Source organism: Onychostoma macrolepis, chromosome 17 (assembly GCF_012432095.1).
Source record: "Onychostoma macrolepis isolate SWU-2019 chromosome 17, ASM1243209v1, whole genome shotgun sequence".
Lineage (NCBI taxonomy): Eukaryota > Metazoa > Chordata > Actinopteri > Cypriniformes > Cyprinidae > Onychostoma > Onychostoma macrolepis.
The window spans coordinates 21,710,585-21,736,108 of record NC_081171.1 but is presented as its reverse complement, the minus strand read 5'-3'; the positions used below and the strand labels follow the sequence as shown (position 1 = coordinate 21,736,108).

General features: G+C 37.7%; 1 protein-coding gene and 1 long non-coding RNA gene across 5 annotated transcripts in view; one reads left to right on the top strand and one right to left on the bottom strand.

Annotated features, from left to right (window-relative positions):
• Nucleotides 1–25,507, top strand: part of slc24a4a (solute carrier family 24 member 4a) — a 41,637-nt gene extending 16,130 nt beyond the window's left edge. For 2 of the 4 annotated variants that reach the window (XM_058748959.1, XM_058748960.1), the window contains 15 exons: nucleotides 9,954–10,030; nucleotides 10,324–10,398; nucleotides 11,449–11,533; nucleotides 11,621–11,724; nucleotides 12,143–12,217; nucleotides 13,608–13,633; nucleotides 13,716–13,769; nucleotides 14,346–14,491; nucleotides 15,626–15,795; nucleotides 17,279–17,426; nucleotides 19,433–19,599; nucleotides 19,935–20,049; nucleotides 20,148–20,260; nucleotides 20,347–20,412; nucleotides 22,003–25,507. In XM_058748959.1, coding sequence (XP_058604942.1) covers nucleotides 9,954–10,030; nucleotides 10,324–10,398; nucleotides 11,449–11,533; nucleotides 11,621–11,724; nucleotides 12,143–12,217; nucleotides 13,608–13,633; nucleotides 13,716–13,769; nucleotides 14,346–14,491; nucleotides 15,626–15,795; nucleotides 17,279–17,426; nucleotides 19,433–19,599; nucleotides 19,935–20,049; nucleotides 20,148–20,260; nucleotides 20,347–20,412; nucleotides 22,003–22,155 — 1,574 coding nt within the window. In that variant the 3' untranslated portion in view covers nucleotides 22,156–25,507. The remainder of the gene's footprint in view (nucleotides 1–9,953; nucleotides 10,031–10,323; nucleotides 10,399–11,448; nucleotides 11,534–11,620; nucleotides 11,725–12,142; nucleotides 12,218–13,607; nucleotides 13,634–13,715; nucleotides 13,770–14,345; nucleotides 14,492–15,625; nucleotides 15,796–17,278; nucleotides 17,427–19,432; nucleotides 19,600–19,934; nucleotides 20,050–20,147; nucleotides 20,261–20,346; nucleotides 20,413–22,002) is intronic. The other 2 variants (XM_058748961.1, XM_058748962.1) reach the window with 2 other exon arrangements.
• The window catches only part of LOC131523007 (uncharacterized), a 72,200-nt gene that overhangs the window by 43,301 nt on the left and 3,375 nt on the right, over nucleotides 1–25,524 (bottom strand). The window lies entirely within an intron of this gene.

Here is a 25,524-nt window from a genome sequence, read left to right as displayed (position 1 = left end):
AAGCAGCATCCGTAAATTATACTATAGATTGTATTGCAGAGTAAAACATTTGAAATTTGCCACAATATGGATTGTTCTGACCAATAATAAGCCACTTAGAGACAGAAAGCCCATCTGATCGACATTAAAAAGCAACCAACCAGAGTTTTTTGTTTTATGTGATGTTTAGAGGCAGGTAAATGTGAAATCAATGATGCTATGATAATCAGCCAATGTGCAAAGTGGTGGCGCATTCAAGATATAGCAATCTCTGTGAAAGCTTACACGGAAAACACTGAAGCAATTTGTTTAAAGTGTTTTGCAGCTTTGTGGTCAGAAATTTCATCCATTTAAAAGTAATAAGTAGCAGTTATTTCTGTAAACAGTCCTGATTATAGAATAACATGTTTACTCACTGCTAATTGCCTCTCAAATATCTTTTAAAGATTTTTTGCCATTCACCTTGTACACTTTGGCGAATACAGCAATTCGTTCTTCCTCTAAATCTCTCATTGTAGCAGCCTAGGGAACTTGTAAACACTCCTTCCTAGCAGACTGATTAAAATCAAGTGCACGCTGACTCCTGGAAGTTGCATAGCAGTCAACCAATCAAATTGGAGCTGGCCAGATCCTGTCATTTTTTTGTATGCAGTATGCATCAGATGGTCCCTAACGGGTTCATGAACATACTTTCTGAAGCTGAGACTGTTGTGGAGGTTGTCATCAGTTCTGTTTTTGCTAAATAAGATGTTCCTTCATTGTCATGTGGTGTGAAATGAGTTGATTTTAATTTGATGTGATAAGGGGAACACACCAATCTCTTCAGGTCAGGAGTGACATGAAACAACTCATAAAAATGCTCAAATGGCACAAATCAGTTAGCATGCAAAATTAATTTTTTAGCTCTAAAGAAAAGATATTTTGCAGGTTTTGTAACAGGAGAATCCCACTGAACAGGCGTTCACATATATAGGCAAACAAGCAGGTGCTTTGATGAGAGCGGCCTCCATTATGTTTGTGCTCCTCAGAAGCTGCTCAAATCAATAAGTAATCTGAAAGAGAGAGAGCGCTCAGACAGTCTGGGTTGGATGCCAGCTTGTTGCCTGAAATTTGAATAAGCAGAATGCTCCTGTGCTTGAAGAGGGGTTATTTTAAGAACTTGCATTTTTTACAGACTGGAACAGATTGATCGACCCGTTCGTAAGGGAAAAAAAGGTGGAATGTAATGGGGTGGGTGCTTTGTGTGTGCACTTTTAAGATGTGACATAACTGCAAGCTCAGGCACTAACAAATAGGTTAATACACTATTCAACAGCTTTACAGTTATGTAGCATATCTCATAAAGAAAACATAATACCGTTACAGAGGCTTGTCACATAGAGATGGGGCTAGAGGCGGCATTGTGTTTCATCCAGTATTAACGGTGCTCTTTCCGGATTGCTGCTGTATATGAACTACACAGTTTATTCCATAAAAGACTTGTAACTATTTATTGACATTTAAATCCTTACAATGCCTTGACTAGTGTAATTCTGCTCGCAAATCAAGCAGTAAATCAGTCATATGTTATGCTCTAGGTGGTATTTACTGGCAAAAGCCACACACTAACCCAGAGTTGAATATGAAATTGGTTTTTGGATTTTTATTTTTTAGATTTTTATTTTTTTTAACGGACAGTTCACTGTCATGACATTGTCCATTGATTTTGACCCTAATATAGTAAACAGGCCTAAACCTTATATTTGGTAGTGTTTGTCTGATAGACACCATAGCAAATTTAAAAAATCCAAACGGCTGTTAGAAAACATCTAAACACCCTTTGACTTCCTTTTCCATGACAAGCAGGTGTCAAAAATGGTGCACAATACTTTATGAACCGCAGGGCTTTTTTTATAAGCGCCATCTACTGGTAATGTGTGAACTTGCATTTTTAATTGAGCCTGTCGCACAATCTATGGTTTTCCAGCATCTTCTGCACTTTGAGCTCTTCCAAATGTGGCTATGTGATGTTGATCCATTTTTTCATATTGTGGACATTTGAGACAAGAATTATTATAATTACAAAAGGTACAAACATTCGTTGATGCTCAAGAAGGCAATGCACTATATTATGAACCATAAGGATGTAAATTTTACAAAACATAGTATGCATTATGCAATTCTGAACACACCCACATCCTTTTTTTATTTTATTTGTTTTTTTTTTACTAAAGGTGTGTGCACACCAAAAGTGCATTGAATTATTTGCGTAACTGGATTACATACAATGCATTGACGCAAATAGATGCAAATTCTTGCCAGACGGTGCAAATGACACGAATTGGGCAATGCAATTGCCGTGAAAGTGCAATGTTTGCCTCAATCATATCTTCCACACAAGTTGAAATATTTCAACTCGAGTGGAGAAACTCGCATGACACGTTGTTGTGCAAACCAATCAGCGAAGAGCTTATTGACATGTCTGATTTGACACATCTGGTTGAATCAGAAAATGGAGAGCATTATGTTTTTATTTGTGCAAGTGATGCGAAAAACATCCCGCGAGTAACGTGACGCGAATATTCACTTCACTTTTGATGTGCACACCATAACAAGCTACACTGACACACACATCTAGCTCAGTATATCCAGCTGTGAGGCGCTGATCCTGCCATGTGTGTTCACATCAGGACAGAGGCTGATGGATAAGGTCATCAGATGACAGGAGACAACAAAGCACATTCTGTCTCACTCTACCTGAGATGCTTGTCCACAGTAGCCAAGACGATATGCTGTGCATGCAGCAGATACAAACCCAAGGCACATACTTGTACATACATGCTTGTATGTTGTTCACCATTTGTTTGGAGACCTCGACTAAGCCTCCACCTGAAGGTACTGTCATGATGCCCACAGAGACAGAGAGAGTTTGTTTTTAATGGTACCATCATTAATAATTAATGCAGTGAGCTGGAGCTCCTAAGGACTTTAATGGATTTACCTGCAAGAGATTGCTATGCTTCACACAAGTGCATCAACCTGGAGGAAAACAACCTCCAGTGTCAACAAACAGCAGATCCTGCTGAATATAAAGTCCTATCCTGCAGAAGCAGCATCTCTGGAAAATGGTTTCATCCTGCATATCGGACCATATTTAATCATATTTGCTCATGTTTATATACATGTTTTCTGTAAATCTCATTTGTTCTCCTGTGTCTGGCAAACATGGTTACACTTCCATGCGTACAATATTTGATGAGTTTTATGTATGTATGTTGATTAATGTTTATATATAAATAAAAGCCTAAGTTCAATTTGTTTATCATATAAGATGATTGTGCTGCTTCACAAGACTTGTATTCACCTGCTCTATCCATATGAAGTACTTTTTTCAGTGTCTTTTTGTACTGTGATGTGTGAAAGTTTTAGTTAATGAATATAGAATGGTGCTAGCAACCCCAAAGTCATGGGTTCAATTCCCAAGGAATGCATTAACTGAAAGTTTACCTTGGAAGCAATGTTATTGTAATATTACTTTGGATAAAAGCTTCTGCAAAGTGCATGAATTGGTAACACTTTAGAATAGGGAACACTTATTGATTATTAACTACGACTTTTGCCTCAAATTCCTAATTTTCTGCTTATTAATAGTTAGTAAAGTAGTTAAGTTTAGGTATTGGGTAGGATTAGGGATGTAGAATAAGGCATTAATATGTGCTTAATTACTACTAATAAATGGCTAATATTCTAGTTATGTGCATGCTAATAAACAGCTAGTTAAGAGACCCTAAGATAAAGTGTTACCCATGAATGTAAATGAATGGACAAAAATGATCAGAGAATGATAAATTAATAATGTTTTAAAAATAAACAAAAGACTAATGGGTTTGGAATGAAATGAGTGAGCCATCTATTAAAAATCTCTTATTTACTCCGCCTCATGTCACTGAATACAGTTTTGGAATGTAAGGACTGACATATATTAGTGCTGTCAAACGATTAATCGCATCCAAAATAAAAGTTTTTGTTTACATAATATATGAGTATTAAATATATTTATTTATATATAATATAAAATAATGAAATCATGTAGCTTGAGGAGTGTTTTTTGTTTTATTAAATGATCAGAAATACTTAATGAGTTTTGCTTCGTGGACTAAACGGTATAACGGCTGAAAAAAGTTATTTAGGTTTGCACTGAAGGAGAGGGGGAAGTGTGCCATATCTAGGAAGGAGAACAGAGACTTGTTGGTAGACTCTTTGATTGGCACCTCCTTCAAATCCACCGAGAATTCCCTAGCAACTGCTTAGAAATACCTGGCAACCACCACAGACAGTGTGGTCATGGGCCACTTTTAGCCAAAAATCATTCAGGTTCAAAATGTATTTTATTTATTTTTTTCCCTTCTGCCCCAGTGAAATTAACCTCTTCCGTAATGCCAAGCAGTTCAGTTGCTTTATGTGGCTTCTTTGAGACTAGTGTGTGTGTACAGTATGTGTATTGTGTTTCTGAATGTGTGGTAGTCTGTGGATGACCCTCCGTATGTCTGCATGTGCTCTGTGGCTTCCCTCAGGAGACGACCTTGAGGGTGTCCTCTCCTCCTTCTCATGTGTTATGGGAGGGGCGAGCTGTGGGAAGGGAAATGTGATCAGGGCACCGACAACTCTCTTCCGCTTGATGGATAAAACCTGTTGGGGATCTTAATTTTTCTCAACCCTTCAGATAACAGCGATGGAAATTATTGTGGTGGTTGTGATTGATAAAACATCACGCCACAATTGCCATCATTTATAACAGATCGCTTCTTAACGGGAAGAGCTATTAGTGCCACGAGTGTTTTAATGAGCTCTTCAGACTGAAAAATGAGTTGGTAGTAGAAGATTTTTAAGCAGTTTTTGATGCTTTTAAACGGCAGATGCTTTTGTTAGTGGTATTTGCTCTGAAGGACAGTAATATGGGCAGAAAAGGTCCTGGGGCATATCTAGGGTGCAGAATATGGAGACTTGGGGGTGGCAAGTCCCTAACAAAAGTATCAAAAAAACCTCATTAGCTTTAGAGGGGAAGGTGACTGTATAGATTATGGTATGATGTTGATTTATGTTCTGAGCTTTATTGGTGCTGCCCTGACAGGCAGAATCTTGTCCCATTGGGGATTATTTGACCTACAGGGCTGCCCGGGTCACAAACAGGGCAGCCATGACAGAATGTACTGACATGTGACCGATCCTGCCATGTGTTTGTGAGGGTTTTGATGTTTGGTGAGATTGAAGTAACAGAAGGCCTTGGAGGCATATAAACCAGATTTAAAGGGATGTTTTGGGTTCCATATGAAGTTAAGCTCTATCAACAGCATTTGTGGCATAATGGCAGTCATCACAGAAAAGGATTTTGGACTCATCACTATTTTTTGTCAAACATAAATCATATTTACAGTGTAGCATTTACAATGCAAGTAGACAGAGCAAGGCAATAAACATTAATGGTTTATATAAACAGTAACACATAAGTCCTAAACGTTATGCATTTAGACAACATGCCTTGTTGAAGTGGCCCAAATAAGCCTATTTCATTTTGTTTTAACTATGAAAAATGACACTGATAAAGGCAGATAGCTGAACTGTTTGTTGTTGATTTTTAACTTGATAAAAAATGTAGAGTGTAGACAAGGAGTTACAAGCTTTATAGAGAAAGTGACCCCAATAAGAGTATTTTAAGTTTAAAAAATCACATTAATTTCTCAATATCACTTTCCAACCTGCTAGTCTTTTATAAAACCTCTGTAACTCACAATAGCCGGTTACAAAATGACATCATCCTCCAAGAAGTGACAAAGTTTTAATGACCCAAACCATAAAAAAACTAAGTATTCTGTTGATGGTTTTGGACTGAAGAAAGAATCGTAATTATATGTGTGTGTGTGTGTGTGTGCGGTCAAACAATTAATCACGATTAATTAATTTATGATTAATTATTAATGCTTATTTATTTTGTATGCGATTTTAATAGTTATATATATATATATATATATATATATATATATATATATATATATATATATATATATATATATATATATATATATACATATATACAGTGAGGAAAATAAGTATTTGAACACCCTGCTATTTTGCAAGTTCTCCCACTTAGAAATCATAGAGGGGTCTGAAATTGTCATCGTAGGTGCAAGTCCACTGTGAGAGACATAATCTAAAAAAAAAATCCAGAAATCACAATGTATGATTTTTTTAACTATTTATTTGTATGATACAGCTGCAAATAAGTATTTGAACACCTGTCTATCAGCTAGAATTCTGACCCTCAAAGACCTGTTAGTCTGCTTTAAAATGTCCACCTCCACTCCATTTATTATCCTAAATTAGATGCACCTGTTTGAGGTCGTTAGCTGCATAAAGACACCTGTCCACCCCATACAATCAGTAAGAATCCAACTACTAACATGGCCAAGACCAAAGAGCTGTCCAAAGACACTAGAGACACAATTGTACACCTCCACAAGGCTGGAAAGGGCTACGGGGAAATTGCCAAGCAGCTTGGTGAAAAAAGGTCCACTGTTGGAGCAATCATTAGAAAATGGAAGAAGCTAAACATGACTGTCAGTCTCCCTCGGACTGGGGCTCCATGCAAGATCTCACCTCGTGGGGTCTCAATGATCCTAAGAAAGGTGAGAAATCAGCCCAGAACTACACGGGAGGAGCTGGTCAATGACCTGAAAAGAGCTGGGACCACCGCTTCCAAGGTTACTGTTGGTAATACACTAAGACGTCATGGTTTGAAATCATGCATGGCACGGAAGGTTCCCCTGCTTAAACCAGCACATGTCCAGGCCCGACTTAAGTTTGCCAATGACCATTTGGATGATCCAGAGGAGTCATGGGAGAAAGTCATGTGGTCAGATGAGACCAAAATAGAACTTTTGGTCATAATTCCACTAAACGTGTTTGGAGGAAGAAGAATGATGAGTACCATCCCAAGAACACCATCCCTACTGTGAAGCATGGGGTGGTAGCATCATGCTTTGGGGTGTTTTTCTGCACATGGGACAGGGCGACTGCACTGTATTAAGGAGAGGATGACCGGGGCCATGTATTGCGAGATTTTGGGGAACAACCTCCTTCCCTCAGTTAGAGCATTGAAGATGGGTCGAGGCTGGGTCTTCCAACATGACAACGACCGAAGCACACAGCCAGGATAACCAAGGAGTGGCTCTGTAAGAAGCATATCAAGGTTCTGGCGTGGCCTAGCCAGTCTCCAGACCTAAACCCAATAGAGAATCTTTGGAGGGAGCTCAAACTCCATGTTTCTCAGCGACAGGCCAGAAACCTGACTGATCTAGAGAAGATCTGTGTGGAGGAGTGGGCCAAAATCCCTCCTGCAGTGTGTGCAAACCTGGTGAAAAACTACAGGAAACGTTTGACCTCTGTAATTGCAAACAAAGGCTACTGTACCAAATATGTGTTCAGGTGTTCAAATACTTATTTGCAGCTGTATCATACAAATAAATAGTTAAAAAATCATACATTGTGATTTCTGGATTTTTTTTTAGATTATGTCTCTCACAGTGGACATGCACATACGATGACAATTTCAGACCCCTCCATGATTTCTAAGTGGGAGAACTTGCAAAATAGCAGGGTGTTCAAATACTTATTTTCCTCACTGTGTGTTATTTTTATATATATATATATAGGGCCGGATTTACCTCTTATCATGACATAGCCAAAATAAATTTTTGGCCCCCCCTTCCCTGTTAACATAGAATATTACTACCCCAGCAAACAAAAATAGCAGCGTCTCTACTAATAGCGAATCTTTAAAGGGGTGGTTGATTGCAATTTCACTTTTTTAACGTTAGTTAGTGTGTAATGTTGCTGTTTGAGTATAAACAATATCTGCAAAGTTGCAGCGCTGAAAGTTCAATGCAAACAGAGATATTTTTTACAATTCTGGAAGTTTAATGCCTACAAAAACGGCTGGTAAGGGACTACGAGTTGCTTCCCGGGTCTGATACGTCACGGACCCAGATAAACCCCGCCCTCGGGAACATGTAAGGAAGGGGGCAAGGCCATGCTGTGCTGCTTTAGTGAAGAGAAAACTAGGGGTGCACGTAAAAATCTATTCATATATGAATCGCGATTCTGTCTTCTGATGATTCTAATGGATTCACAAGTTTCAAAATCAATGTTATAAAACAGCCTTTCTTAATACTGTTCCTCGCGTCCCCCTGCTCTGCATCTCTCTCTCTCTCTCTCTCTCTCTCTCATTCAGATCGTCAGATCAGCTCCAACAAACTGTTCCAATTATACATTTTCACATAGCAATGAGAAGCGTTATACATGAACGTGTGTGCGGTTGCCGTACTGTATTAAAGCTTTAATCAGAATAAAACCGTATATTAAAAACTAACATAAGCAGTAGCATAATAACAGCGTATCTAAAAGTATGAGACAACAAACAAACATACCATTAAGAGCAGTGCTTGCACAGGTTCTACGCGATCCTCTTCACTAATATCCTCTGCGTCTCAATTGGGCTCAAATTGATAAGCAATATAGACGACGCCATTGTTTACAATACAACCGGAGCACATGCCGCTGAGCTGAGGGGCGGGACATTTAGACGCACACTCGGCGGTTTAGTGAATCACAACACACTGAGCCAGCTAACCAATCAGAGCCCATCACGTATTTCTGAGGGAGGGCTTCATAAAAACAGGAAATAATCAAGGCGTTTGTCAGAGAAGGGACAGAGCGGTGTGGAATAAAGGTAAATTATATGAAAAATTATGCATTTTTAAAAAACGAAGCATAAACACATGTTAGACTGCACCCCATAAACACAATCAAGCCTAGAAAAAAAACAGTAAACCACCCCTTTAAGCTGAACTCAGGGGCGGCGTTTCCGTATAGCAGAGTATTGCAGTTGCCATACCCTATAGCCCAGTCAGGTGTGCCGTGAAAAATTATCCAAACTTCACATCTCTATTATATTTCGTTATTATTATTTTATATCAGTGGGTTTTACAAATATTTAACCATTGATAAGCATTAAAAACAGCTTGTCAGTAAATCTTCGTAGCGCCATTGGATCCTCAAGCTGTCAGCGACACGTAACTTCACCCTGCCTCCATTCAGAGTCAGACTGACGTGCTGCGCACAACCTGGAGGAGACAGATCTCCGCTTTTTCGCAATGCTAGGGTAAATAAATAATTAATGTTTGAATAGTACAGCGTATTCTGTATATTTATTTATCAACCGAACCCACCCATCCCCCCAACCGCCGCGCGTGAAACGCTGCCATTGGTTGAACTGCTTCAAGAACCTCGCTACTGAGAAATATCATGTAGCTTTTCAGCTGCAAAGTTATTTTATTTTATTGATAAATTCGCGGGGCAGCACTGACAACATTTTTTCTTGTGAGTGATTTGTGTTCATGTGTAGCTACTGTCTAACAGTCACTGAGAAAGTTGCATCAAAACTATGTAGTTTTTCTAGAATCTGGTGTTGAAACGGGCTGTGCAAATCTACATTACTTTAACCTATTCAAACTCACCCAGAGCCCAGGATAACAGGTGTAGAGAGTGAAACGTCCCACTAGCAAAGCACCTTACTGGATGCACCTCTGAATAGTCTTTGAGGCTACTGTATACATATATTTCTTTCATATAACTAAATTGAGCGTACCCTTGGCTGTGATGAATGTCAATGTGGGAAATAATAATGTAGTCCCATGCACTGGTGACCATGTGTCTTACATTGTACACTTACATGTACAATGTGTGTTTTCCTACATTATGATGAAGTCGCTTGTCCCTAGGGCGTGATTTATATTCTGTTGCCCACACATTCCAATCGTTCCTTGGAATCTCATGCGGATCTGGTTTTACGAACTGTACCGTCAGATTTTTATCTTTATCATTTTTATGGAAAGACAACTTGCGCCAAAGTGACTTTTTCTTTCTCATTTTCAATGCAGCCGTCCACGAGTTCCCCGAGGATATATTCACCAACAGACAGCGTACGCAAGGAGCTGTACTTCTACACATATTTGCGGTAGGAGAACTTTGTGTGCGCGTCAATCAATGTCTAGCCTTGCTCACCAGTTGACCTTGTCATCCAGGATAAATAGTGCTTGTCTGAGAATTTTATGACAATTATAAATAGTTTGTCAGCTCTCGCCATAATTTATGACTGGTTATGAGTTTGCCATTGGGTTCACGGCGCAGTAATCGCTCTGTCAACAACTGCTTATAAATCAGAAAACCATTTAGACATGCAACTTGAACTATTTCTGCACATCAAGCCCATTATGGTGCATCTCATTCTTGTCTATCTTCCCATTTCAGGCTCTATATATGTTTCTGGCCCTTGCTATTGTCTGTGATGACTACTTTGTGACCTCTCTAGAGAAGATCTGTGAGGTGAGAAGAAATTTGCCATCAAAGCACCATCTTTGTAATTAATTCACTATGTTTTACAATAAACGTCAAGACAAGTTACTGTCCGACTTCAAATCGCCTGCTGTGGGCAATGTTCTTATTATGCATAATCCTTTAAAATTCTTCACTAAAGGTTATAGTTATTCAGCTGATTTATTTATTGATTTATTTATTTATTGAATATCTGTCAATTACTCAGCATTTAGTGTCAAAATATCCCTAAAAATGTGCCTGATCAGTGTCTTGGCAACATGACTATTAACCCAGCCAATTACTTAAAGGAATAGTTTACTCAATTTATTTACACATTTTCAGTTGTTATTTATTTATTTACTTTATATTGTTTGAAACCTGCTTTATTTTTTGTGGTTTAGCAATATTTTTTTAGAAGAGTTTTTATGCAAACATTATAAATATAATGACAGTGACTGACTCCATTAAGGCATATATACTGTCATTCAAATGTTTGGAGTCAGTCTTTTTTTTTTTTTTGCAAGAAATTAATGCTTTTATTCAACAAATACGCATTAAATTAATCAAAAATGATAGTAAAGACTGACATTTATAGATTAAAAAAATCATCAAATTCATCTATTCATAAAAGAATCCTGTAAAAAAAAAAAAAGTGTTTACACACAAACTGTTTTCAACTGATTATTTTATTTGAGCAGCAAAAATTTAAATTTTACTGCAGCAGCAAATTAGCATATTAGAAAGATTTCTGAAGGATCATGTCACACTAAAGACTGGAGTATTGATACTGAAAATTTAGCATTGTTATTACAGGAATAAATTACGATTGAAAAAAATATATATAAAACAATTATCTTCATGCTGCTCTTTTCCAGTTCTTAGTGTAAAAAGAAATAACTAAAATCATTTTAGATCGAACTGTTCCTTTAAGAGCTGCTAGTCATTCAAACAACCCAATTACACCATTAGTTTTGCTCATCTCTGGTGTCTATTTAGACCTTTTAATTATGGCCTCTGCACATCCTCTGTGTGATTCTGTATGTTCCACCCATCCATCAGAAATTGCACCTGAGTGAAGATGTAGCAGGAGCGACCTTCATGGCAGCTGGAAGCTCCGCCCCCGAGCTGTTTGCCTCTATAATTGGTAAGCCACACGTACAGGTGCTTATATGTGCATTAGTCATGTGTCAACAGATGCTGTGGATGAGGACACTCTTGTTTTGTTTTGCAGGTGTGTTCATAACACATGGAGATGTGGGGGTGGGTACCATAGTGGGCTCAGCCGTGTTCAACATTCTGTGCATCATCGGCGTGTGTGGGATATTTGCGGGGCAGGTGAGAATCTCTCTGAGCTCTATATACATCTCTCTTCCTTTGGAGCTGCTGCCACTTTTGACCTTTTCATGTTTTCATCTGAGCATTGCAATGTGAAAATTAATCTACTGGATTGATTTTTTTTCCCCTTCTTACTCATTTCAAACAATGGTTTATTTTTAAATATTCCATTAAAGTAAAAGTTCTACCACATTAAATATAGGCTTTGCAGGCAAATACTTTGGTTACTGTAATGAGGTCCAAGAAAGGCCTTTAAAAGCACACTGCTGTGATATTTTTGTATTTTGAGAAATAAAACCTTTTTTGTTGTGGCTTATGGCATGACTTGAGGGTACAGTAGACATGATAAATTTAACAAAGCAAAAAATAGTTGCTTTTGTTGACTTCTGTTTACAAAGATCTTCTGTTTTCCCACTAGGTTGTTTTTCTCACCAAGTTTGCTGTGTTCAGAGACTCAAGCTACTACATTTTATCAGTGGTCGCCCTTATTGCAGTAAGTGTCATTAATCTAATGAGCTTTGGTAACTAAGTGGCAAAATAGAGTAGGTTCTAGAAATAAAAGAAACTGATAATTAGCAATAACAAAAAAAGCCTTTCAAGGTAGGTGTACCATGAGCTTTGAGGATGTTAAACAGTGGTTTAGAAGCTTTTATGAGGAAAAGTCAGTAATGCTTGTAGAAGCTGCTGCCATTATGGAGTAGAGTATTTCTAAATGGGCCAGTAACCACGAAGAACACCCCAGCAACCAAGTCAAAAGATCCCACTTCAGTATTATTCAAAATGCTTCAGATGGTTTTTTTTATTAAAATAAATTACTTTATTGCTTTATTTTGTATTGTAGTTTCAGATTTGTTTGCAGTATTTGCTGTGCCCTTAAAAAAGACTTAGTTTTGTTCACCCAAAAATGAAAATTCTGTCATTAATTACTCACCCTCATGTCGTCCCAAACCTGTAAGACCTTCATTCATCTTCAGAACACATATTTTTGATGAAATCCGAGAGCCTGACCCTCCATAGACATCAACGCAACATTCAAGGCCCAGAAAGGAAGAACATCATTAAAATAGTCCATGTGACATCAACTGTAGTGTTATGAAGCTACAAAAATAAGCTTTGTGAGCAAAGAAAACTATAAGACTTTAATTCAACCATGTCTTGTCTTTCACTTCATTCTTCGCACACATTCTTGAGAGTACCAGATGACACATGTGTTTGTGTGTGTGGTGCTGCTGACACAGGAGCCGGCTTTCTGACGTAGAACCAGATGCACTGCGCCTTGTCTGCAAGCAGAGGAAGATGCACACGTGTCGTGGTACTCTTGTGAACGGGTGCCGAAGACCACCACAAAAGAGAAGACATTTTTTAATAAGTAGTTATTTTTGCTTTCTTTGCGCACAAATAGTATTCTCGTAGCTTCATAAAATTAAGGTTGACACAGACTGATGTCGCATGGACTATTTTAATGATGCCCTTACTACATTTCTGGGCCTTCAACATGGTAGTTCTGTTGCTGTCTATGCAGGGTCAGAAAGCTCTCGAATTTCATAAAAAAGATCTTACTTTGTGTTCTGACGTGGAACAAAGGTCTTACAATTACAATTAATGACTTTTGAGTGAACTATCCCTTTAAGTACACAGATATAAAGACAATACTACTTTGTCAGTCTTTCTTTTAAAAAACAACAACAAAAAAAGTTTGTTCATAATGGGGCTCGTTGGTTTGGTTCAAGTCTTTATTAAACACCTTTAAAAAAAAAATAAATAAAAATCTGAAGGAAATCATGAAGAAAATACTGGGTTGTCACTGTTAAGCTCTATAGAGCATGTAATTTAAGACATGTCACTCCATGAATATTTACACACACTCTGAACTTTTCTTTCAGTTTATTTATGATGAAAAGATTTTGTGGTAAGTGAACGTCTGAGTTTATTTTATTCTGATAGGTTGAAGGCAGACACATGATTGTCTTTCTCCTCCTCTGTCTCTGCAGGTGGGAGAGTCTGATACTGATTATCATGTATGTTGGCTACATTATCATCATGAAGTGAGTCCACCTTCATTTTGCATACTCATTTATTTAAACATCTGATTATTTAGTTAAAACTGTTTAGCCTGAAGTATCTTTAAATTATCATGTTTTCCACTAATATTTGACCTTTTAAATAAAGGAGTGTGTTAAGTTAGTTAGTGACGTATCATTAGTGACATTGCTGTGGTATGAAATAAGTGTTTAATATCAAGTCTTTGCTGGTATTGCTATACTGACTACTTAAATTTTAGTAAAGTGACAACATAGAACTGCATGGTACTTCGATGTGCTGAATTAAGGTGCAGTTACATTTACCGCTGTTCAGTACATTTTCATGGCAAAATCCAGTCATTTCAATAGGATTTAAACAATCAAGATTTTTGTGTGACGAGTCAAAGATTTCCCCATGCAGATTTTGTTAAAGTTGATCATTTGCCATATCAAACAACAGAAAGCTGGTTGATTTGAAAGTAACTTCTGTGTGAGCTGTGCTTTATACATCACTACACTATTGACAATAGACAATTTACCTTTTTTGCCTGAGAAATCAGTTTGTGTTTTTGTTGTTGTTGTTGTTGTTGTTTTTTTTAGGTTTAACACTAGCTTGCAGAACTACTTTTCAGGGAAGAAAGACAGCAGTGTCGCCAATGGTAATACGGTCATCAGCGAGATGGAGGATGGTAATGCATGTTATGATCAGTTTTGGGATGATCCATCATGGCCGTTACTCAGACCAGGTAAGGGTAACTAGACAGGCTTCCTCGTGGGCTAGTAGCGACTAACCCTCTGCCGCTTGCAACAAAGTCGGATCTTGTTCTCTTTAAATGAATTCCACTCTACTATCTGTATTTCTGCTGTTTGTAAAACCTACGCCAACAGCACTTACTGAAAGCGTAGCCATCTGACATCTCTTATGAGAGGCTGACACTTTGCTTCCTTGCTGAGTAACTGTGGTGCGCTTTCTGTTTCAGAGCGTGGTGTCCTGTAGTGCAGTTCTAACCGTTGTGCTGTGTGGCGGTCTGCTGAAGCCTGTCTGTTTAGCCTTACTAAATCTGCCTTGGCTCCTGTCTCATCCTGCAGTTCTCTCTCTGTCTGTGTGTGTGTGTTCATGTCTTTCTCTCAGAACCAGTGATACTTCCTTCCACTCATTTACAAAATAGTATCTGTCACTGTGTCTGACTGATAAGGTTTGTATTCATGTATTCATTTGAGGTTTTGAAAAGGTATCTGCCAAGGACAAAAGCAAGTGAAATACAGATATAGTAACATCACAACATTAAATCAGAATTGAGAATGTTCCTGGTGTCATTGTGTGCAGTTTATCAATGCATGTTGTCCCATGGAGAAAACATTTGATTTTTTTTTTTTTGCCATTTATTAGCACTTGAGGCACAGCAATCACCCATTTTACCTTCAAGTTAGATTTAACCAAGAATATTCCTTTTAATGTTGTGAATGTCTTTGGTCATTGTGTTTGTCTATGTGTAGTTAATAATGTGTCCAGCAGTAATCTGCGGGATGGTTGAGGATTTCATTTCATGTCAGTATTCTGTGTGTCAATGGTTTCTGACAGTATCCTGAGGCACTCAGAGGTGGGCCTACAGTGTATCCCAGCAGGAATCAGTCTCTCACTGACAAATTAGATTGAAAATTGTGACACATTCTTTTTCTTTTGAGTGTGTGTTTACAGTCCTGCTGGTTTTGTGCGCAGTTGTTGTGAGGATTTATTTATTTTTGGTCTCTTAGGGCAGGTTTTACAGTTATGTGTGTGTGTGTGTGTTTTATGAACAAATGCTGTACATGCTGCACGTATTGAGCATGAGTACAATGTATAGGTGCACTTACAAACAATTTTTCGTCTGTGTCCGCAGTAAAGCCCAGTAAAGAGTACACTAGGGGCTCTGTTGTGATGGTGGATGAGATGATAAATTCAAGCCCACCACATTATCGGTTCCCCGAGGCCGGACTCAGGGTCATGATCACCAACCACTTTGGGCCCAAGACACGTCTGCGCATGGCAAGCCGCCTTATCATCAATGAGGTAAGAAAATACACTCAACGAGTGAACGGTTCTATATGGTCCATACAATGAAAGTCAGTGTTGTTTTGAACCCTGTTAAGTACCATTATATGGACAAAAACCCATCCCCTTCACAACCTGTAGTAGCTATGTTTCCATACAAAGATGCCAAATTTAACTAATGCATAAAACATTTGTGAATAAAGCACAGTTTCCATCCAACGAGTAAAAGAGAACAAAATTGTGAAATAAATAAACTGGAAATAAATATCACTAAGAAAAGTAGGAGAAGCCATTGAATATAATTTTCATGTATGATAAATTGCTTGCATCTCGGAGGTGCATGCATGTTGTTTGGGAATACAGTCGTGTAAGACAATTATAAAGAAATACTTTGATGAAACACTTGCACAGGCATTTCAGAACAACCAAAACAACATTTCAGATGCTGTGCAATGAGATCAGTCCGCTGGGTAGTCAAGTTATCCCATCCCATTGTGCAAAGTCACATTACTTTTTTGATTTGAATGGTGGAATTTAATCGGTACATGTGTTTCCATCGTAGTTTGTGCATTTTTTCTTAGCAGATAAAAAGTTTATCCTACTCAATTGTGCGCATACGTTTTATGTTAATTTTCAGAATTTATGCGCTTCTTGGCGTTTCCATCCAGTGTCGACTTTATGCAATATTATAAAATGCGCATAAAAATTGGTGGATTGAAACATGGAGAACTTTTCACAATACATTCAATTCATGATGGATAAAATTTGAATCCTCATCTCTTACTTATTTTTCCTTTTTCAAACATCATCTTTCACTTGGAAAATGTCACAATACAGAAGTTAAATGGGTTGTGAACACTGATTCATGTTGAATTCAACAGATTAGAGTTGCAGATGTGTTCAGCTATTTTACAAGCTCTTCAAATGCGGCTCATCTGTTGAGAATTCCGCTTCTGCACTATCCAGTTATAATAGAGCATATTTAACACTGGGAACCCAGAGACTGGATTATAAGCCGGAGTTCAGAAGAGCTTATGGGCCAGTCTTTGTTGGCTAACTCCGCACTGTGGAGTTCTCACGTCAGGTAGCCTAGTTCTGGGTGTGAGGCTGATTAAACTGTTTCTATAAATATCCACACACTGGCGTTCAAAGAATTGTGTTAGAAATTCAAACCCCTGCTACAAAGACTGCTGAGGAATTTGATGGTGACATGTCAGCTAGTTAAGGGAATTGAGGCTGGGAATGGTGTTAACCTTAGTACTTTGACACAAAAGGTTGCCAGTCTCGTCAATATAATATTTTAAGGGATAGAACACCCAGAAATGAAAAAAAAAAAAAAAAGTCCTTATTTACTCACTCTCATGCCATTTCTAACACCCAAGTGTTTCAGAAAATGTGCATCATACTAGTGGGGGAAAATTAGCTTGGAAAAGTGTGGGTTTGTGAGGAAGTGGGTAAGAGTGAATTATAAAGCAGTTTTTGCTCGCTGCCCCTCATACAGCAGCAGCGGCTGGTGAAGATGGCCAATGGGGTGGATGCAGTGTTGGTGGCTGAAAAGAAAGCTGACACCATAGAAAATGGCAACGTAGCGGAGGACAAACTCACTGAGGAGCCGGAGAGTGAGCTGTCATCTCCCTTCGTCTTGCCTGGTGAGGCGGTTTCACTTTCTCACACATTAACACGTTGGCTATTTAACCGCATGTAGTGACATCAGTGCATCTGAAGTCATAGTATACTGGATGTATTCACATGGTCCCTACACTGTGTACTAACCAGCAAGGTCACTGTGGTGATATTAAAAATGGAAATATCAGGGTATTTTAAAATTGGGATATCTAGATCTGAATTCTTGTAAGTAATGGAAGTAATTATATATTAAAATATTTTTGCGTGTTTTTTTTTTTCAAAATGACATTTAAAGACTTGCAATACAGAAGAATTACAGAAGACTTCTAGTTCAAATAAATGCTTTTGAACTTTATTTATCATGCATCCTGAAAAATTTTGCACCGTTTCCAATTATGACATATTATGCAACACAATATTGATAATGATAAGAAATGTTTCTTGAGAACCAAATCAGCATATTTGAATGTTTTTCAATATTTGTCACCACAGGAATAAATTACATGTTAATTTATATTAAAATAGAAAGCTATTTTAAATTGTAATAATATTTTAAAATGTCTAATTTTACTGTATTTTTGATCATATAAATATAGCCTTGGTAAGCATAAGGCTGTACAAAAAAGGAAAACTAACTTCCATGTTAATCTGTTTTGGTCAGTCATGAGTATAATTAAAGGTGCAGTAGGAGATCTTGGAAAATGTTAACTTTAGCCTGATTGCACTGAAAGCGTACATCCCACCCTCCCTCCCTCCAAATCGCTGTCCAAAGCCACGCCCCCTGAACGCATATACGATCAGAGACAACATTACTTCAATACATCATATGTCATTCACCAGTGAGACAACTTTATAGCACAGTTAGTAAAAGTACAACAATACCAGGAAGGAAGGTCAGGTTGTTGATGTTTGCCTGCCATTCTCGCTCTGTCTGCGTGCATAGCTTACGTGAACGCGCTGATGACGTATCCTGTCTGCACAAACCGGGTGCGCAGAGGTATGCAAATACATATGTTGACAGGCAGGTAGGAAAGCCAATCAAAATGCTCAGAACGAGCGTTTTGATTGGACGAACATTTCTTGGTCAAAAACAGATAAATACATTTAGACTGTTTAATTTAATGACTGCTATCGGGATGTGAAGAGACTTTCAACCTGCATAACAAAAAAATGTTTCTAAAGACAATCACCTATTGCACCTTTAAGTCCTGCCCACAATGAAATCACATTCGTCACATTCACAGTGTTTTTAAATATTTATTTACTTGTTTGCTTATTTTTTGGTCTGTATTGATTGATTGATTGATTGTAAATATGCTTGGTACCACAAGAACACAGTGTGTGTGAGTGCAATGCATTGTTCAGTCAGTTCAGAGTAAAACTATTGTGAGAAAAATACATGATAAAGGGATCACTTTTGTTATGGATCTCTCGTTTTGTTGAGATTTGTCTTTATTTATTCATTGCCTGTGTTTGGAGTGCCTTATAAACACTCGTTAAGCAATTTATTTTCACTTTTCCGATGTGATGTGATGAGAAAAGGAAGAAAAGCGAGTTTGGCTAAATACAGTTTCGAACCCTAGTCAATCGCTTCACATGCTACATCCGTGCGCATTACTCTCCAACCTATAGCCACTGCTGAAACTATTTGACTCTGTCCAATGAGATGAAATGAATGACACGAGTGTGTTTATTCTCTACTTTTTTCTCAGAATTTAATGACTTTATTATAAAATTTAACGGGTTTTATCTCGAAACATAAGGACTTCATTCTCGAAATTTAATGAGTTTAATCTCGTATTATAATGACTTTAATCTCAAGATGGTTTTATTTTTTTAATATTGCTTGGCCCTAATCCTCTTCCGTAGCCTTAATATTATGCACTGCATGGGCATTTCTCATGTGTTTTCTTGTGAGCTCTGCTTTCATCTGAGCTATGAGCTAGGATCGGATGGTCAACTGAATGCCGTAAAGAGAAGACTTTTTTTGGAGGGCTGATTACTGATTTGCTGTGCCATGTGACTGTAGGGGGTGCTATGGATAAAGTGAAGTTTTTCATTTCCTGGCCCATTTTGGTGTTGCTGTTCTTCACCATACCCAATTGTGCCAAACCACGGTGGGAGCGCTTCTTCATGCTGTCCTTCTTCCTCTCTACGGTGTGGATCGCCATCTTCTCCTACGTCATGGTGTGGATGGTGAGTTTCAGTATCTTTTGTGTATGTAAGCATTTTTCATGTCTTTTTCCTCTTGCGTTATTCAATTTATTAAATATACTTAATGAATTGTGTTAATGCAATATTTAAAATCTTGAATCTTAACTGTGACTGCCATAGTAAATTTTGTAAAATCTTTCTATTAGCCCCCTAGCAGCTCCTGGGGGTCCTTGGACGCCAGTTTGAAAATCGTCTTTGTTTTGACACGATTTCTTTTGAATTTTGATTATTTTAGGTCATTTTGCTTGCAGGCATGTTACATCACTATTCCTATAAGCATTTCATTGAAGCTCATTCATGTGGGTTGCTTTGTGCAGGTCACAATCGCTGGATACACACTTGGAATCCCAGATGTCATTATGGGTATAACTTTCCTGGCTGCTGGCACCAGTGTTCCTGACTGCATAGCCAGTCTTATTGTCGCACGACAAGGTAGAGCTCTCCTTTGTTTAATTTTCTTGGTTTTTCTACCTTCGCTTATCTTTCATCCATGTTGAGCTGACTTTCCTGCTTTGTGTCTGTGTGCTCAGGCCTGGGGGACATGGCTGTCTCCAACACGATTGGCAGTAACGTCTTTGATATCCTGGTTGGACTCGGCGTTCCCTGGGGCATCCAGACAATGGCTGTCAACTACGGCTCTGTGGTATCTGTCTTTCACTCCTCAAACATACACGCACACAATTCCACAAAGGCCGTAAAATTACCTTTCTTTTTTTGTTTTCTATTTAGGTTAAAATCAACAGTAAAGGATTGGTCTACTCCGTTGTTCTGCTGCTGGGTTCGGTGGCTTTAACTGTGAGTAAATGTAAAGGACAATTCACTTCAGAAATACAATACATGGACACCCCTTTTTAGTTTTCGTTAGAACCTCTAATTCCACTGAAGACAAAACGTCTACAAAAATTCAATAGCTGAGTGTATATAGATTTGGTTTGGTTATATTTTGCTTGCATACAAACGTATAAATTCTTTCTCTTTTAATTTATACAGGGCAGTGTTTCAGACTGATTCAAACTTCTAACTGCTTTTTAAACATTTAATTAAAAGTTTATGTTAATCCAATCCAGTGTAGCCTGATTTCCAAAAGAACCGGCTCCTGGTACATTACTGAAATATTAATTTAATTAACAGTAACCAAGGTGGAAAATCAGGCAGATAACAGATTGATCGGCCAATTAGTTTTTTTTTTTTTTTCACACAATCAATAATATGAAGAAAAACGTTCATGTTGGAAAAAGTATGTTTTATAGGTCAAAAATTAATAATGACTTAAAATTGTAAAAAATTGTTTTGTCATATGAAATGTGCAAATATTTATTGGATAAATATATATTGGATATTTCATATAAATGTAATATTTATATATCAATTTACAAAACAAGAAAGGGAGAGAGGGAAAAAAAAAATTTAATATATTTTTTTAAATGGCATGTATATATAATTTATCCATGTGCTCTCACATTATTGTTATACTCTAATAACATTCATCGCTCAAACTGATATATATATATATATATATATATATATATATATATATATATATAGGTTGATCTCTAGTCCAAATATGTAGCGGAGTACAATGCAGCAGCGTCTGCAGGATTAGAAGCTCTTTACAAATACATTATTAAACAGCAACTGAATGCAAGTATAGAGTAGAATTAAACAAGATCGATCTTGGTTTTTTTTTTAAAAATCAATATTCAAATGAAGACCACAATAAAGTGGAAAATCAAATTTTTTTCATCCCTTCTTAAAGGGATAGTTCAGCCAAAAATTACCCCATGATTACCCTACTTTCTTCGAAAAAAATCGGAAAATGTCCTGGTTCTTCCAAGCTTTATAATGGCAGTGAATGAGGGCTGATATTCAATAGTCCAATAAAATGCATCCATCCATCATAAAAAGTGCTCTACACACCTCTGGGGGGTTAATAAAGGCCTTCTGAAGCGAATCAATGTGTTTGTGTAAGAAAAATATCCATATTTAAAACTTTATAAACTCGTATATGCATTCACGAGAGTGGCATTCCAGCAGATGACGTAGAACGGAGGTGACCGTGGTGACGAATGTGGAAATGATGAACGAGGAAGTGTTGTCGAGAGCAAAAAAAAAACACAAACACACCGGTCATGAATTAGAAGTACAGAATTAGGATTTGTAAAGTCAAATGTCAGAGGATTTTGAAATAAGCCAAGAGGAGACTGGTTTTCATTTGCTGTAAACAAAACTTGGTTCTCATGAGACTAGCATATTCTCACCGACTGGAACACCGCTCTCTCGTGAATGTGCAGAAGCTAGAGATTACGATTTTTTAGGTGTCCATACAGTGTATAGAAGATTATTTTCTCTGGCTTCCTACGAATGATTTTGTTTGTCCACTTTCAGGTGCTGGGGATCCATGTGAACAAGTGGAGGTTGGACTTTAAGCTGGGCATATACGTGCTTGTTCTGTATGCCATCTTCCTCTGCTTTTCTATCTTGATCGAATACAATGTCTTCACTTTTGTCAACCTGCCCATGTGCCAAGAAAGTGTCTAGGCTAGATGATTTCCATGGGCTTTGAACCAAAATACCTCCGGGATAAACCTGCAACCAAAATCACCAATGATTCCACGGTTTCCTCTCTCTTTAAACTCCCTACTGTTGAAGAAAACCACTGTCTCCCACTGCACATTCAAACCACTGTGGCTCAGATGGAAGAACTGCATTTCCCAGAAGACCGTTGACTCGCAACTTTCTCCATCAATTCCAGGAAATTAAATTCTCCTTGGCAGCTCTCTTTATAACTGGATATTCTTCCACTTCTGAACCTTGGACAATCACAATGCAGCCCGTAAATATCTTGTTCAGAGCAGAAGGATTCAAAGTGTACACTTACATCACAAACTGCACACAAAGAATGCTGCTCATTCCTGTATGCATTAGCAATCTACATTTTCTAATTTCTCTTCCCTTGAGACAACGTATGACATGAACATGAACATAATGCACTTTATATGTGGCATAAAACATCTACATCATATTAATTTATTTCCTCCGGAATGGAAAAATGAAAGTACGTCCTTGATGTGGTGCAATAAAAAGATGGAACTGACATGAAATGACTGCCCTCGGGCAAGTAAGCGATTCTCGAAGCTCGTTACACACAAGAAAACTGTGGAAACAAGACGCATAGCAGATGTGAAGCATTTTCTGTATGGATCGTGCGGCAGGGGGCAAGCTGTTATGAAATCCTTATGAGCTGGGCCATATATTTCCTGCTGAGAGCTTCTGGCAGGTGCCCATCGGAGAGGTCAGCAAGTGGACCAGCTTCTAACACATGGAAAAAGAAGCTCTAAAATTGGACACGTTTTGGTTTCCCCTTTATTATTTCAAATCTGCATTAACCAGTGAATGGAGCCAATCATAAAGCACACATCAAAAGCTGCTCCTCACCTCTCGTTCAGACCAGAGCAGACGACCCTCAGGACCACTCTTTACTCGTTTCGCAGTATGGACGATGACTGACAACTGTGGCAAACACATACTGATTACATCACAAACAGAGATCCTGGATTTTGCAAACATGCTACAAATCGAAGATTTTTTGTTTTTGTTTGTTTATATGTAAATATAACATTACTGATCCTGTTTGAACCAGTGCTTCCTTACAGATGATGGGAGGTGAGGGTGAATTTACATATGTGACCAAAGCGGCCACTTTTTCTTTATTTCCAATGTATCCCTAACCTCCCTCTCTGGATATTTATTACCGTTTGTCTGTAATGCATGATTTGACACAAAGAAGCCATTTTTAAAGCAGGGCAAAAGCTTTGTGAGCTCATGTCAATGTTCCTACAAGGATGAATCTCAAGAAACTGTACCCAGGTCATATTTCATCCCAAAATCAAAAGAAAAATAAATTAGATTGTGTTTAAAGACAAAGAAGTTTAAAGACCTTTTAAATGTTTCTCTGCATTGCAACATTTATTTTCATAAAATTTAAGCACATTTTCAACCCTGGATTCTCACTGTTGTAATACATGCAGACTTCATACTGTAATTTGTGCATACTGTAATAAAATATATTTAAATTAGCATAAATTTAAAATTACCATAATTATATTTAATTGCCGTAATATTTTTTGCATTACAGTAATAGGATTAAGATTTTGTTACGCGGCCATGGAAATGTTTTGATTGTATGATTTTTATTTATTTTTATTTTGCAGTAATGAAAATTACTGTAATGAGAATTGAGGTGTACATTTAAATAATGTTTAATTTAAATTAGGTTTTTGCGTTGCCATAATTGTTTTTTTTATTTTTTTGCTTTTTTCCTATTGTGGTAATGAGATTTTTTTTTTTTTTTTTTTCGTTGCAGTAATGAAAATTACGGTAATGATGTTTGAGGTAGAAAATGCACTTACCGTGATGCCACAATACAAAAATCTAAATTATAATGGTCTTGGAGACTTCCTTTTCTATTTAAGCATAAAATAATGAACTTATTTCTTTGTTTTTGTGGTGCAATATGACCTGAACTTGACCTCGACAGGTTTCCTGAGATTCATCCATAAATGGCAGCTACAGGACCCCGATTCACTCAGCTGCTAGTGGGCTCAGGAGATCTGAACTTGATCATAGGGGAACAAGCGTGTCTTTGTGTCTTTTGTCAGTCGTAGAAGCTGTCGTTGTTAAGTGCTAGGAAGTGCTGTTGCTGTTGTCTGTGCAAAAAGACAGGTGTTGCAGTATTTGATGTACACATTATATATGATATATGCAATCTCAGTCGGTGAGGGCCAAGTACGGAGATTATATTTTCATAGATGAGCCACGTTTGTGAAAGCTGCTGATGTCGCCCACCGCTGTAACACATGCATGCAGATTCTGTCATCTAATCTTACATCACATAATTGCCATTCTGTAGAATGTCGACTTTAGTTTCTTGTGGCTCTATGTGCTGTGCGGAATGACGGTGGTGTCATGTGATGATTCGCTTTCGTTCTTTGTTCTGTGGTGTTACTCAGTGGTGATCTGTATGATTACATTATTCAGCTGAAATAGACACACCATACACAGACTGTCGGATGAGCTTCTAAAGCTATTCCTATGCTGGTTGCCACGTTAAATAGTTAGTGTTTTTTCCAGCATTAAATGAATTCTTTGGTGCCAGATTCTATTCTCTGTTAGTTTCTCCCTGGTTGTTTTGGGAAATCTCTTTTGCCAGTGCAATAGACAGTGTATTCATATACTAGATTTATTTGAATCTATTTGTCAGCACACTATCCTTTACTTTGTTGCAGGTTATTTGTGCCATGCTTGATGTAAATGTTACCGTTATATTTGAACTGAGATGAGTATTTTTTTGACATTTAATTGTATTTTATAAACTTCGGACCTCCGGAGTGGTTTAATTGATTAATGTTTCATCGGGTCACTTCAGACAGGAGGATGTCTTTGTTGCCAGTTGTATAGCACTCTTACATGAATAGACTTATATGCACTCTCTGTTGTATGGCTCTTCAGAAGGCGAAAACTTAAAGGAAAATGCTTCAAATGACTCTGCCACGCATGAATATGCACAAGAGTATGAGAACTTCTCATGCAGTGTCTTGATTTATTAAACACACACATGCACAGATACATGCGCAACTGCTCCACGAGTGACCTGCTGCACTGTGAATGGAACGGTATATAGGACACCTTTTGTAAGGTACAGATTTAATGATTTTCAACACAAGATGTTGGTGTGTAACTTGAATGTATTGTCTTGCAAGCAATGGATGTATCCAACCAATGCATTTTACTGTAAAGCAATAATCTAAAAAAAATATGAACAACAATATATGAAGCATACGAGTATTGTATGGAGAAAACAATTAAATTATACAGTTTATAAATGTGTTTCTTGGGTGTCTGTCTTGC